This window comes from Calypte anna, chromosome 3, assembly GCF_003957555.1.
Source record: "Calypte anna isolate BGI_N300 chromosome 3, bCalAnn1_v1.p, whole genome shotgun sequence".
In the NCBI taxonomy this organism is placed as follows: domain Eukaryota; kingdom Metazoa; phylum Chordata; class Aves; order Apodiformes; family Trochilidae; genus Calypte; species Calypte anna.
In genome coordinates this window covers 21,780,561-21,796,742 of record NC_044246.1, presented here as the reverse complement: position 1 = coordinate 21,796,742, position 16,182 = coordinate 21,780,561, and the positions used below count along the sequence as shown (strand labels likewise).

The following is a 16,182-nucleotide window of genomic DNA, read 5'->3' as shown; positions in this document are numbered from 1 at the left end:
GGAGAAAGCAATAAATGAATCTTTGGCTAATATTGCTTGTGATGGTGCATTTTGAAGAGTTTCACATCAAATTTATAAAGATAAAATAACAAGCACAACAAATCAGCTGAAGCCACATTAGCATTACCCAAGTATTGAACATAATTTTCTGTTCTGAGGGAACCACCACCTACAGAAGAATTCTCAAAATATCAAAAATATTTGTACCGTAACAGAATTGCAAAAAAGTATTATCTTCCATGGTAAAAACAAAAACAAAACCAAACCAAACAACAAACAAAAAACCCAAACTCCCCCCCAAAAAACCAACCAAACAAAAAAAGATAAAGCCTATACCTAACAGCTGGGTATACCTGGAATTTCTCCTTAAGAGTTTTTAATTAAAAAGCAACTATACAGATTTTGAGACATTTATGTGAGACTAATAAAATATTGCTAGAAATACTAAGCTTTAGTTTACATTTTATTTTAAAAAAGCATTTGATTGTCAAAATTACAGCTAGTAAACAAAACATCAGCACATAATATATCTAGTGAGAACAATGAAGGAATCCACAAAGGAAACAAGCTAGCAGAAGGACGAAGGGGCAGTAACAAAACGCTGAAGAGATTCTTTTAATGGTACCTGGAAGTTACTGTTGAGTTGGTTTTTAATTATAATTACTTTTTGTTGAATACAATTACAATATTTGGGATCCTCTTCTCTTCTAAATTAATATATTTTGGAATTATAAGACCTGAGGTCAAACCATACAATTTCAAGTTACACCAACCTGTGGCCTGACTCAGCCACCTCCTAATGCCCACTAAGCCTGACAACAAAATCCTGCATGTATATGAATACAGAACTGAAACAAACTGCCCAGATTTTCATACCCACTTCTCTGCAATCTCATGAAAAAACAAAACAGACAGTTCCAAAAATTCACAAACCAACTTCTTCATATTCATGAATTGCTACAGAGCTCCAAACACTTCACAGTATATTAAAATAAGATTCAGATAGGAAAATTGTTTCAATCTCAAAAATGTGGAAATATGTTATATAGCACTTACTACTCTCCTTCATTGCCTAATAAAAGTATTGTACAATACATAGTAAAGGATATTATGATATAATATCAACTAATTGATATAATAACAACTAATTTAAGTAGGTAGTTAAAAATAAAAATTCACCTAGAAATGACTGAGAGAAGAACTGTGAGCAGTACTAGATTTTAATTACATACTGCCCTCCACGAAATCAACCAGCTCAAAATCTCATCATAAGATACTAATCTTAAGTTTGGATTTTGTACTGTTACTCTTTTCTAAAGAAAGGTAATTTTTTTCAATCATTGATGCTAAAATATGATAGCATTCCACTAAATAAAGTCTTTATATTACTTCTCATGTTATTTTTTATTGATCATAATTTAACATACATTCATTCAGGATTTTTTTTTCCATTTTATTTTGTTTAGAAAATACGGAATGATACAGCTTACTTAATAGATTACTAAGCTACCATTCTTTTTCCAAACTTATTTTGGATGAAAATCAACTGATAAAAAAAATTACAATAAGTGACCTCCATGTTTTGAAAATAAAGTTGAAGAACCCATCTTTCATATTTTAAATTAACCCTTTTATTAAACACGTGAGAGGTTATCCTCATGTGACCTGGGCAGATTCTTCTCTTCCCTAGTGCTCTTCAGAACTGTGGAACTAATACACTATTGACAACTTGCTTTTACTCACAGATTAACAAATTAACCCAAGTTTTTCTATCTTTCCAAATCCCAACAAGTCTCCCAGCTTTGAATAGCCTAGTCAATGAAAGAAACTAAATAGAAAATATGAAAATATTTTGCATGTCAAGAACTAATTTAGCATTTAAGTCTGAAAAGACTGGTTTTATATTGGTTAGCCCACAAAACCCAAGGCTTCAGTGGTATGACCCTCTTAAATTTTAGTCTTTAAATGCTACTTTAATTTATTTTAATGTATTGGCATATCACCCTACTTTAATACGTAAAAAAAATTAAGTTTGGTTTTTATTTAGATAGTAATTATTATTAATTCTACTTCATCTTAATTATAAACATTATTTCCTGTTTAACAGGTTAAAGTTTTAAGTGAGTTTGCACATAAAACTAAAACAAAATGTAATCTGAGAATGTAAAACCCATTGGGGGACATAAAGATTTTCATAATTTCAGATAATGGAAGTAGAATGAAAACTAATGAAAGATAAGTCATTTTAGAATTGCACATTCAATAAAACATTTCAATTTTCTTGAGCAAGAAAGACCACATCCTGGCTCTGAAATCTAAATCTAACCTTTAGCATTTAAAAAAAAAATTGCCAGGTGTTTCAGGAGCAGCTGAAACACCTGATGAAGTTTTATTTTCTTAATTTAAACAGAGATCTTGTATGCCAAGTCTCTACTAGCTGACTATCACACCAAAAAGATGAAAAGTTGTACATTTAAGACAGTGAAGTCCCACCCAAATTTTGTAATTATTTCCAAATTTCTAAAACCAATACAATTCAAAGTTCCACTATGTTTGGACTTTAGCTGAAAGTCCACAACTAGGTGATGAAAATAACTGGTTAGGAAATTTAACAGGCACTATCACAGAGTGATTCCTGTTGGGAATGACCTCTGGAGTTGTGAGAGACTTCAGAGCAGGACCCTTTACAGAAGATTCCCCTGGGTCTCAACTAACCAAGTTCCACAAGAACCAACATTCCATAACCTCCAGGCACTACGAGTCCTGAGGGGAAGATAGGGAAGGTGTCCAGCCCCTCACTGTGAGCATTTCTTCCTCACTGGCAGTCAGGGTTTCCCTTGATGTAGCTCACATGCATCGCCCCATGAGCTTTCACCGTGCCCCTGTAGAACCTTCTCCCTTTATCAGACCCTCTTATATAGTGAAAGTCTGCAAGAGGAGTCCTCTTCAGGTTTCTCAGAATACATGAACATCCTTACAAAGCCTCTCTTTACTGGCCAAGTATTCCAGTTCCTCAGCAGCACATGGCTGCTCCACGTTCAGCCTGCTGGTGATCTGGACCCTAAGGTTCTTTTGTGATGAGTTTCATGGCCAGTTTCTTTGCAGCCTGGAGTGCTGCATGGGCTTGGGCTTCTCATTAGTCCTTGTTGAAGTTCATGCCATTCCCTTCAGTCACTCTGTCAGCTTGCTGAGCACCCGCCAGAGAACAGCCCTGTCCTCCAGTACATTAACTGCTCCCCGATCTGGCATCACCCAAAAACTCAGCAAGGGTGCATCCCATCGCTTCAATAAACATGCCACACGCTCTCAGCTGTAGCTGTAGCACAATTTAGGGTACTGCATATAAAATACATCATTCTTCTGTTCATAAACAGACACACGTTAGTAGCTGAAGCAGAACATTACACCATATTCCCACTGATTCTTACAGTTTTTAGTTAACACCACTGAGACACCACTCTACAGCAAAATTTCACATCAGAAAGTAAACTGATAAATATTTGTTTCTTTTAATGGCTAATGATTTGCAGACTTTTTTTAGAAGTGCATATTTCAATAATTCCAGTTAAGCAAATTAATTGTGAGAAAAATACAGACATAGACATAGTATCAGTAACTGGATTTCTCATATTTCAGATAAACAGTAAACTTGCAATACAAAGGGAAATTACCAAGAATTTATATTGCAAAAGATCCCAGTTAGTAGGAAAACTTCTTAGGCAACAAAGCAAAAATACCTATAAGATGTGTGTCATTGATACTGAACCTACCACTTTTCACATCAAAGAATATGATCCTCTGCAGAATTTGACCTATTAGTTCACAAACTCAACACCTGTTAGCTGTCTTACAATGGATTTTCAAATTTTCTCCATCTCACCCTAGAGGCAGATTTACAAAGAAGACAGAAAACACCTTCAAGAGTTAAACACTCAAAAATTAGGAAGTTCAAAGATTAAATGCTGGCCTGAAATCCTCATTTGAATCAACAGGTGCACATTCAGATTTACATGCAATGGAAGACCTTTGCCTTACGCAGACCAAAATCTGACAGCACTCAGGAAAAATACAATAAAAATACAATAAAATCTGATACATCAGTATCAGATGTGGATCCCTCGCATCATTCATTACAAAAGCTGGAACAAGTGTAATTGAATCAGGCTGGGAACAAGGTGAACTGAAAATATGACCTAGTGGTTAAAGAAGTTGAAAGTTCTCTGTATAACAGCAAAACACTTTCCTCTCCTATAGATACCCTGTATTTTGATATGCAGTAACATAAACTAATGTTTTTAATCAGGTGGCTACTATGTTGTTCCCTTCCTACATGTGCTTCTTGTACACAAAAAGTTCTAACCTGCAAAACTGCTAAGCACTGAAAATGAACAGAATTCAAGAACTGCACTCTGAGCCCATCAACTGCTCTGTATCAAGTACGATAGCTTCATGTCAGCCCACAAGGAGCTTGTCAAAAAGTCTGCAAAGAATTAAGTTAATTTTATTTTTTAAAGTAGCCCACTCTATTACCTAAAATGCCATAGAGACCTAATGTTTTTTCTTTATTTCAGTAGATCCATAGCAGTACAGTGATGATGATGTAACACAAATCCAAAGAAGAAATGGGTAATTTTGCATATGGTACAAGGCTTTACTGTCATCAGCAAATAATGCAGAGAACCATCGTTACAAAGACAATAAAAAATTAATACCAGGTCACTGAATAGTTTCCACCAGAGCACAGTGAACAAGCATAAGACATCACGAAACAGATTCTGTTTGGCTGATCAAATCTGATACTCTGACATTTGACCCACCCCACATTTAATAAATGTGTTTTTAAGTGGGCCTAAGTATAAAATATGGCTTCTTAAGTTTAAGCTTTAACACCACTGCTGCTGTTCAACCCCTGCCCTGGCTGCACCAGCCTGGATTCAGAAGCCAATTCAGGTCAGTGCTAACTTGAGCATCCCTATGCCACCTTACACCCTTCTAGTACACACTGCCATGACACCTGAATATCTCAGGTAACTCGGAAGTCAAGATAAAACTGTTCCCAGGCCAGATACAACCTATGAGCCACACACACGATACCCCTAATAACAAACTATGCACAGCTCATTGCTCTTTTGTTTCCTTTTCTGGATTCTGGAAATTAGCATCTAGGCATAGTTTTCATGTAACTTAGATGAAGCAGTATTCTAAATCCTCTCTCTTTTCATATCCATAAACAAAAAACAGGTTAATTCAGTAATTTTTGTCTTTGGTTCCCAAGGGTTATTTAACTGAACAATTATTTAACTGAACTGTTGTTTCCTACATCATCCTTCTATTACTTAGAAAATAACTGGCTAATTTAAGACAAAATCGGGAGAAAGTTTTAAAAATACTTCTAAGATACTACATTTCATTTTAAAAATAGGAGTCAAACACAGCACAAACACAGATTCCACCAAAGGGACAGACAATCAGCCAATAAATTAACTCCCAACACAGGCTGCCAGCTAGCAAACAAACAGCTGGTAGAGCTACCTGTCTGGACTTAGTACTGCTTTCAGTTTGGCCTTTCTATCACATCTGTCTCCCTATTCTGATACTCTCAGATTAATTTATTTCCCTATGAAAAAGTGGAAATACTAAGCAATAAATAATCCTGCATCTTAAAATAGAGGTCCAAAATAACTCTAATTTTGTTTTGGAAGAGAAACATTCAAAAATTAGTGTAATGCCATTTGAGACAAAACTTTTCCAGCTGGGTTGCCCTCTGCTGTTTCCTTGCAAATCTGAGTGCCTGGACTTTGCAACCTATATACCTGATGTCTTTATAATGAAATACAAAATAAAACATCTTAAGATGACATTACATTTCTAAAGTAAAAAATATAATTGTTTTATATCTTTCACTAAATTAGGACTTTGGTTACATGAAGAATACTTGTCTTTTACAAGTCTGTCAGTGACGCCAATGCAAATTACCTAACACAGTATTGCCACTGACCACATGACAACAGTCATTACAGAAACACAGAATGATTTGGGTTGGAAGGGACCTTAAAGATCATCTAGTTTCAACCCCGCTGCCATGACCAAGGGCTCCTTAGTTCTCTGTAACCCCATACAAAACACGGCAACACAAGTCTGGGGAAAAGTGGCTGGGAAGCTGCCTGGAGGAAAAGAACCTGGGGATGATGGACAGACATCTGGATATGTGCCCAGGAGGCAAAGAAGGCCAACAGCATCCTGGCTTGTTTCAGGAATAGTGTGGCCAGCAGGAACAGGGAAGTTATCATACTGGGCACTGGTGAGGCTGCACCTGAAATACTGTGTTCAGTTTTAGGCCCTTCACTGTAAGGACACTGAGCTGCTGGAGAGCATCCAAAGCAGGGCAGCAAAGCTGATGAAATGTCTGGACAACAATTCTTATGAAGAGATGCTTAGGGAACCTGAGTTGTTAGCTCTAGACAAAAGGAGGCTGAGGAGAGACCTGACTGCTCCCTACAACTACGTGAGAGGAGGCTGTGGTGAGGTGGGTGTTCTCCCAAGTAACCAGGACTAGGACAAGAGGAAATAGCCTCAAGTTGTGCCAGGGGAGGGGTAGATTGGATATGAGGAAAAATTTCTCAGTGAAAGGGTTGTCAGGAATTGGAACAGGCTGCCCAGGGAAGTGATGGAGTCACCATTCCTGGAAGTATTTAAAAGATGTGGTGCTTATGGAGAGGGTTTAGAGGTGGACCCACCAGGGTGCTAGGTTAACAATTGGACTTGAGGATCTTAAAAGTCTTTTGCAACCAAAATGATTCTATGAAAAAAACTCACTTTAACAAAAACTTTGAATTTTAGAGTTAGAATCAGTGTAAACTGGTATGCTGACAAAGTGACACTGGAAATTGTATTTGCAGATTTTTAAGAACAGCCAAAAGCACTGGATTTCTTGCAGTTAACATCCTATTTCAGTTTGAGTGCTTTTAATCTTTTTAATGTTATACCCTTTCCATATCTAACTGTATATGTCTTGTTTTGAAGGAGCTTTGAATTATTTCATATCTATTCATCAATCAGTCTTGAAATCAGAAGTTTTCAGCCTTGCTTATTCCCCCTGCCTTTATCAAAAAAACCAAACAAATCTGGAAAACTGCAGTGCCTGTAAAACTGCCCACAATATTTTCTCTGTTTACTTAATCAAATACACTTACAAATTTACTTGGACACAATGTAAATTCTGTATTTTGGCAGTCTAGACTAGAAGTCCTATGGTTTGGTCCTGACTTCAAGAGTTAGTATTTACCCAAATCAAACTCATATTTTCAAACACTGATGGCCAGAAAATAGTACTACTAAGCAGTACAGTCAAGGCAAGGTACTGTTGCACAAACAGAAGGGAAGGAACACCAAGACGAAGAATAAAAACTGTAACACAGCAATCAGCTATTCAGATAAAACAATAAAGATGCTGCATGCCTGCTGCAGACTACAGCAGAAAAATACATTGCATTTTCTGTCTTCACGAAGAGTACTAAATCAAAACCTAGCAAATTACTTTCATGATTTCATTTTTTTTTTAATTGCATCTCACATTTAACTGTAAACTATGCACCCAATTCTCTCAAGAGCTTAAGTCCCATTTTGGCAATTTCACATACATGTCTAGAAAACAGCTGGGCTATTTCTAAGGTTTGGCCCTGATAAGAAATGTATTTTTTTCAAAAGCTAGATTGCTTAATTCATAAAGTAGTATTTCTTTTCACTTGTGAGAAGTAATATCCTAAATACTCTAAAAATATTAAACACTTATTTTGCATTTTGTGAATATCTTCAGGTCTAACAAATTCTCACAAAATTCTGGGATAACACAGACTAAAATGAATACGGTAACCGTTCTCTTTTGGAGAACTGATTCTTTTTTTTCTAAGCTTGAGTTGCACAAGAAGTCCAGACTGAGCAGAAATTTTTACTATCTCCTTGATAATATTGAGGGCTTTTCAGCAGAAACAGACCTAGCCAATTTAAAGCACACCAACTTAAGACTTCTGGTGAGCACAGCTTCCAAGAGAGGGTGAACAGGAAGCTTTGCTTGCACAGTACAACTTCTCTGTAGGTAGGCCTGAATTACTGATTCAAGGCAACTAACAGCATAGAAAAACCCCAAATTCAAAAGAAATAAGAAAAGTTTGGGTTTCCCCCTCCTCATTGTTTTCTTGGAGCCTTTGAGTTACAACAACAGATGCTTGCAGAAAGAAACACCACGGTCGAGGAAGTAGATCACCTCAAGACCTTATTTTGCTGGAAATAAAGTTCTAGGGGTTCAATCTTCGTAAAGATTTTTAACGAGGTGTAAAATTAATCTCAGAATCGAGAGAGACGGTTTCAAAGGAAAGCTCAGGAGCCCTACCTTTTCAGATTACCATTTCCAAACAAAGCCAACAAGTGTCTATCTAGTACATCCCACTCCTTTGTTGTTGTTAAGTGATGACTAGAAAGATCTGAGGACACAAGCCTCGCTATACAGCCTGTTAGCTCTCAGCAGCCGGGCAACCGGCAGAGAGCTCGGAACCTCCCCAGCCTGGGCAATCACTTTTCAGAGACTTCAGGGCCGGGAGGGACGATTAGTTTTAAAGCAGTTAGCAAAGTCCCTTCGAGGATGGGGTAAGGCAATCAGCAGCTGACATCTACAGCCAGGGTGCAGGTGGTGCCGAGACACCCGCCTCCAGCTCCAGCCGCCTGGGACCCGGCGGCGGGCAGGGACGGCACAGACCCGACCCCACAGCCGGCCCCCGCCTCCCCACCAGGGCAAGGGCAGCCGGCGGCACCGAGAGGTCGGCTTCGTCCTCCTCCGTTCCCCTCCGCGGCGCCCACAGGCGCACGCCCGGTATCCCTGGGGCAGGCGCCGGAGGATGAGGAGGAAGGATGCCGGCCACCGTGTCAAGGATTATTTCCCCCTTCTCAGCTCTCCAGCACGGAGACGGGACCGACGACACTCATCTCTCCCCCCAGCCTCACGAAACAGCCCCCCCGCGGCAGCCGCCGGGCCGGGGCGGGTTGGAGGGGGGAGAGGAGAGGAGGCGCCCCGCTGCCGCCCTCCTCAGCCCGGCACCGGGCACTGCGGGGCGGGGGTGCCGCTCGGCTTCAGCGCGCCCCCACCTCACTTCTCTCCCCCCCCCTTCCCCCTTGCCCCCAGCTCCCGGGGAGCCGCTCCCCTCCCTGTGCCCGGGGGAGGAGAGTGAGAGGAGGGGGTTGGGGGAGGGGAGCGATTCGGGGCGAGAGGAGCGAGCCGGTTATTGGCCTACTTACCATCAATCGCCATGATCATCCCCGGGCTGGGCCGTACCAAGCGCAGCGCAGCCGGGAGAGGCGCTTGGCAGGCGCCGCGGCCGCGAGACGGGAGCGCCGCGCGGGGCCGGGCGGGGGCGGGCGGGGAGGGCGGGGCAGCGGAGCGTGCCGGGGCGCGTGACTCCTCCCCCCCACCACCGCCGCCGCCGCCCTGCGCGCGCTCTCGAGCGGCGGCCGTTGGATCCCTCCCGCTCCGCCCACCCACAGAGCGCTGGAGGCTCCGGGCACCCACACGCATCCCGGGTCTGGACCCGAACCGACCGGACCGGATCGGACCAGACCGGCCTGCGAGTGGTGCGGTGCGTCCTGAGCACCTGCCGGTTTGGAGAGAAAATACTAGTGATACTCGTCAACGGAAGATCTCATTGCTTTCCATGGTTCTGTTTCATAGAATCAGAGTGGTTTGAGTTGAAAGGACCGTAAAGACCACATAGTTCCACACCCCTGCCATGGGCAGGGACACCTCCCCTAGACCTATTCAGCCTGGCCTTGAACACTTCCAGGAAGGGAACCTTAACTTCCCTGGGCAACCTGTGCAGGTGCCTCACCAAACTCACACCAAGGAATTCTTAATCTTTAACCCAAAGCTACCCCTTTTCAGTAAGAAAACGTTCTGCCTTGCCCTATCACTACGTGCTCTTGGGAAAAGCCTCTCCACAGCTTTCCCGTAGCCCCTTCAGGTACTGGATGGCCACTGTCAGGTCTCCCTGGAGCCTTCTCCAGGCAGAACAACCCCAACTCTCTCAGCATGTCTTCACAGGAGAGGTCCCCCAGCCCTCTGATCATCTTTGTGGGCCTCCTCTGGACTCACTCCGGCAGCTCCATGTCCTTCTTGTGTTGAAGACCCCAGAGCTGGACAAAGCTATTGGTTGACACAGAAAACAAAGCTATCAAATCGCCACTTTCATTCAGACTGGTTCCATAAATATCTCCAGAACTTCACACACCTGGCACCTGCTGGCAAGTGTGCAGACCCTCCCTGTACATCCTCTGTACATGTTCATACATGTACAGACAGAGTAAGTGCTGCTGCAGCCTCTAAAAATGCTTACTTTTGCTAAGTAAAGAAGCTAAAAGAGAGGAAATATCAGAATTAATACCAGCCATGCAGGCTGGGCTTGCTTCACAGTGCAGGTAGTACATCACAACACAGTGAGTAGCATGTCCACAGACTTTTTTTTTTTTTTGCTAACTTGGTGCACAAGACAGATGGCATCTGAGAGTGAATCAGGATCCTGAGGAAAAAAAAGGTACTGTAACTCTTGGATTTGGTGGCTTTCATTTCTAACTGTAACATTCTGTAACCATAGTTCCCAATTTCCCATAGTTTTTGCAGTGTAATACTGAAATAACATTCCATTATGTGAAGGCACAGTGAATCTTCAGAAAGGCTTGACACCTTCGCATTTATAGCCATCTTTGACAAATGCTTGAGGTGAATTTAATGCTAAAAGGGATTCAAAAAAAGAGAAGAGGTTAACAGATCTGCAGTACTGGCACAGTACAGGTTTTGTGTGGGGTTTTTATTTTGTGGCGATGGGGTTTTTTCTCATTGAAACTTGGCTATGCCAGGAACTTTTCTGTGACTACACCCTCTGCTCATTCCTCTTTTCCACCACTTGGGTCCTACCTCTGTTGCTACTCTTTCTGCTGTCTCACCCCCACAGGCCCTTCCTCTCCCTCCATGCATTTTACTAGGTCCCTTGCACTGGGACCAGCCTCTCTTACCCTGGGGGCCTGCAGTTGTTCTACATCCTTCTGTTTTCTCCTCTTCACCATCCAAAAGCTCCACACAAAAAGAGTAGTTTGGTGGGCAAAGGGGACAGGGTCTCACAAAGCCCGTCATGCTTACCACAGGAATCCTTGCAGCCAGAGGGACATCTGAGCCACAATACACTGCTCCAGCAACTACAGGAGAAAATAGCTGAGCAGATCCTTTGTGTGATGGGTTTTATGTTGTGGCAGGCACATAAAACTGTTGCTGTACAGGTATGTATATGGTAGTGCCTGTAAACAGGTTTTTCAGATACATGTAGACAGGTCAAACCTAGAAGGATTTTCAAAAAATTGTTGGGAGGAATATATTTGGTACCAATATAACTTTCCTGCCAAATGTGCCAAATGCCAAAGTCACTGTTCAAATCCTGGAGGCATTAATCTCCTTCAGACTAGCTGCCTTCAGAAATGTTTTGTCAGATGGAAAAATCAATGTGTTTTCTCAATTTCATTCTTCACCTCAGTTAGAAAAAGTCACTAAAAAGTGAGGAGTTTAAAAGCTAAGCAAGCCTGAGCAAAATTGCCATCTTGGAAAACATGAGTCGCAAATGACAGACGTTTGCCCAGACTAGAAGCAATTCTGGAGAGGATCTTAAAAGAGCAAATGTCAGCAGAGGTTAATGGCAAGTATATTTCTCTGTACCAGCAGTGATATTTACCTCCAATACCCCAACGATACCTTATTCTTTCCTAGAAAGTGTTCCAGCCCTGAAGTGTTCAGTACGATTTGTCTTGATGCCATCTATATGATGTATTGAACAGAGGAATGAAGACTCCTGTGGGTTCAAGTACAGACTCAGTTATTATTCTCCTCTACAGCTTTTTTAATTTCTCCCTCTGCTTCTGGCAGAATCCCCATACGAAGGAATTATTGGTCACTGATGGCAGCAAAGCTTCCCAGGGCATAAATGTCCACCCATAGAGAATATGGAATTCACTTTGTGAGATGCTTAAAAAGCAAGCTAAAATTTTTGGAGAGACTTACATGTCATCACATTTCTGTGATTCATGGATCAATTAACATAGTGGGATGCAGAAGTTTATATCATTGGACAAACTTTTTGAGGGTGAGAAGTGAATATATGTTTGTAAATGAGTAGCATTATGACTGGAACTCTTAGTCCACAGTTTTGGTTTTCAAAACAGAATTTCTACCAAAGTAACGATTTTCTCAGTTAAAAACATTTTCAGTTTTCATGAGGAACAAATATGGTGGTTCCACATCAACATAGAGATGGTCTCAGAAGCATGTGTGAGGAAACAAAACATGACTTTTCAAAGCTATGCTGATCAAATCTGTTTTATTTGTGGTTTATTTTCACGAGTGCATGTTTAACATTTCTAAGCTTTTCTCAAACATCAGATTCTCCTGCCCACCACCATGAGTCTAATTTTTCAGCATTATCAGGAGGGAGAATCTTGAACAAACTTCCAAAATGTGACTATTTTTGTTTTGTTCCCATGGTGTAATTGAAACAGTATAAGCTATAGATCCATCCGTTCCCTGCATAAAAGGAGCACAGCTGATTAGCTTGGATGTGTCCGAGGCTTGCTACTAAATCCAATGAGCAATTAATTTTGCTGAAAGCATTTGCATGTGATGCTATGAGTCTGCCATTTGCAGAAAAGGACAGCTGTACACAAACGTGACTACAGCTCAACACAAGACCTGAAGTAAGGATGTGAAGTCAGTAATGTACAAAGGATTCACAGGTTATCAGGAGTCTCCTATCAAAGGGAAGAAGTAGCACCTGTTCTGAGAAAAATAATTGCCAACAGCAATACAACTGACATGGAAAGGATAAATTCTATCCCCTAAGCCCTAAAGCTTTCAACAAACTACCTGTATAGGAGAAACTCCTCCCACTGCACTGATGTGAAATGACTTTGGTAATTAAGGATGAAAGCTACTGAAAACTTTGGTCATAGGAGGGTAAATACTTAAAGATAATGAAGATCTCAGTTACTGGGAAAAAAAGTACAGTCATAGAATATTATATATGTATGAGATATAGTCTAGTGCATATATATATACAATGGAGACACAGTTCCATCTTAAGACCAGCCCTCTTTAACATATCTTTGTGCCACTTTTCCTATACATTTTGTGTGTGTGGCTGTTACATAAAATATTTGATTTTTCTTAGTAGAACTCTGCACTGACATTTCTCAAAAGCAGCAAATATTTTATGGGAGATTACCTCATATTCTAAGTTATCTGATCCTTGTTCTACACTGAGTCTTTAGACACTGAAGGTGTAATTGACCCCAATCCTTTTTGGATTTTCTCTTCCACCTTAGTGATACAATTAGAGAGCCTATGCTTAATGAGGACATAGAATATATGAAAACAATAGCAGATACGAATTAAAAGACTAAGTGAAATTTTAGAAAACACAGGCTATCCTTAATCAAAATGGCTGAAGTCCTAAATTGGTAATCTGCTAATTAGAATGCCAAAGAGATATGCTATCTGTAATTGTAATGATGTGAACAAAATGGGTTCACAATTAAATGAGCAGTGGAAGAAAGCTTCAAACAGCTGGATGTAGATTTTCCAGTGGAACATTGCCATTTCATTTAAATGTATGTACTTCGCAGAAGAGTTATGATTCCACTGAAATGCCATTGCAAATGGGAGTGAGAGTTTTCATTTTAAAAACCCCTTTTAACTTCATGTTACATTGTAACATAATATTGACCTTTAAATGAACCATGCTAATTTTATCAACATAAAATCTTGAAGTTAGAAAATTCAAGCCTTTGTTGAAATTTTACTGAATGGCTTGTTCCAAGTTTGTGTCTGCCCACACCCCTGTATGTGTGCCTTTTCTCTGGTTATATTTCCACCTCAAATGAAAACAGAGTTTGAGAGAAGAGATCAAAACTACCAAAAAAGTGAAATTCTGTTTTTTGTTTTTTTTTTTAACCAGGAGCCTTACAAAAGCCCCAGCAAGAAGAGAAATGATGTGTAATTCTAGGATATTCTAGGATACTGTTTATAGGAATAAATTTTAAAAATCCAGTGCACTACTGTTGAAACAGACAAACTCAAAAGCTCCAACCCATAATGCTGAATTTAGAACATGTCCTCTGCAACATCTTCCAAAGATACTATTGCTCCAACAGATAAAAAGATGGCTGAGAATTATAGTACAGTGCTATGCCCTAATTGATCTGGGTTATCAGTTTACATCTTTCCCTAAGAATATTGGCAGCAACTTTGAGAGCACTGCCAATCAGATTTGCAACTTCCATCCATCCACATTAGTCTCTCACACAAAATGTTCTTCATTAGGACATCAAATACCTGACCTTTTAATATTAAGGTTTTCATTTTCAGATTATTGACACTAAGTAAATAATCTGTGACTCTTTCTCTTAATTTCTCATCGTCTTTGAAAGCTAGAAAAGACAGCTTGGACACTGACAGAAACTACATAGCTCCTTCTGGTAAGAGTGATCTACCAGATACTTTCAAGTCTGCAACTGTTGGTAAAGGATCATAAACCTGACTATTGAAGAAAATTGTTTGCCCAAGTATCACTTGATGTGTAACTTTATGAAAAAATGATTGATAAACTGGAAAGGAATATTTCCATCAGGACCTTCCTTCTGCAAAATTCAGGACTCCACAAGGTCAGATTTCCAACTAGGATACACTTGGAAAACATCCTGTGAACTAAGGCAAAGACCAAAGATTTTTGTTCAGTTTGACATAGCTAATCCACAGGTAATGCATCTGCTACAGAAATAAAAACAGAAAACGTAAATAAAAACGTGCCTTTTGGTGCCTAATCATTCTTGCTGGCATTCAGTTAGCTACAAGTCACATGGAAGCTTCAGAGTTGGAGAAATTGAATAGTGACCCTTATTGGTACACTCGTAAAAACTTAACTATCTCAGGTAACTAAAATAAGCATTATTCCACTTTTTTTGCCCTGCACCGTTCCAAAACAAAAGCATAATGAGATACAGCTAGGACTGTTAGGTGCAATTACAAAGAAACAAGCCTATCAATGAGAACATGTGCTCATACAGAACACAGAAACTATAAATCAATACTCTGCTAAAAAATGCTGTGCCAAATTAATTCAAAATTGATGTGAATATACTTGTTGTTTTCCAAGAGAAGCTGAACTTATAAAGCAAATTTCCTGCAAATATAGTTCTTCACCACTTACCTCCATCCCTCCTCAGTGGGATGTCCCAAGCTCACCCCCGTGATATCCTCTATTACACCTCCAGCAAAACAACAGCACGTGTTGCAATTATTCCAGAGCTTTGCTCATGCTGTTTGAACAGAAGAAGAAGCTGCCAAGCAAAACTTAAATGATTAATTGTCATGATAGATGTATTCTCCTGGCCTTTTATTCAGTGGGGCACTAATTTCATTATCTGTCTTCTACACAGAAGTTAGTTTCCATGAAACTAGAAGGAACCTAATTACTCTGGGATCTTGATGAACTCGATGAACCATTTCAAAGCTGAGGCTTCCCCCAGCTTTGACAGGCAGAAGCATTTGACAAAGAGAGCATGTTCACATAAGCCTCATTTGCTTGGGAAATGAAGCTGAAAAATCTCAAAGCCCAGCAAATGACCTACACAGCTCCAGCAAAACACAAAAACTGAGCTATTTAGCTACATTTGCAAATGGATACATAAAATGTAATACAAATGAAAAACAACCAAAACCCCCTTTTTTTTCAAGTAAAGGTATCACACATGAACTTTTCAAGAAACAACTGGATGGGAATTATGGTACTCTCTTACAGAACAGTTCTGTGGACTTCCAATTAGAGAAATGTAGTACACAATGATAATTGGAAACATAGTATGAACAAACAGCCTGTCAGAAAGTCATGTCTATTTTTGGATGGAAGAAAGGTTCTTCATCAAAAAAACATCAAAGGTAGTACCGTGGAACAAAACCAAATTTAATTTTCATTATTCATACTTAAAATATTAAAAGGGGATGGGAAGATATGACCCAGCTCTCCTGCTCCCAGCTATTTTTAGAAAGAACACGATCCTGGATGCTAACAGAGCCTACTGCTCTGGTTCATGCCAGCACAAAAT

General features: G+C 40.1%; 1 protein-coding gene across 1 annotated transcript in view; it reads right to left on the bottom strand.

Moving 5' to 3' along the window:
• SYT14 (synaptotagmin 14) overlaps positions 1-9,399 on the bottom strand; it is an 80,590-nt gene extending 71,191 nt beyond the window's left edge. The window contains exon 1 of the mRNA XM_030447794.1: positions 9,289-9,399. Coding sequence (XP_030303654.1) covers positions 9,289-9,307 — 19 coding nt within the window. The 5' untranslated portion in view covers positions 9,308-9,399. The remainder of the gene's footprint in view (positions 1-9,288) is intronic.
• Positions 9,400-16,182: the final 6,783 nt, after the last annotated feature.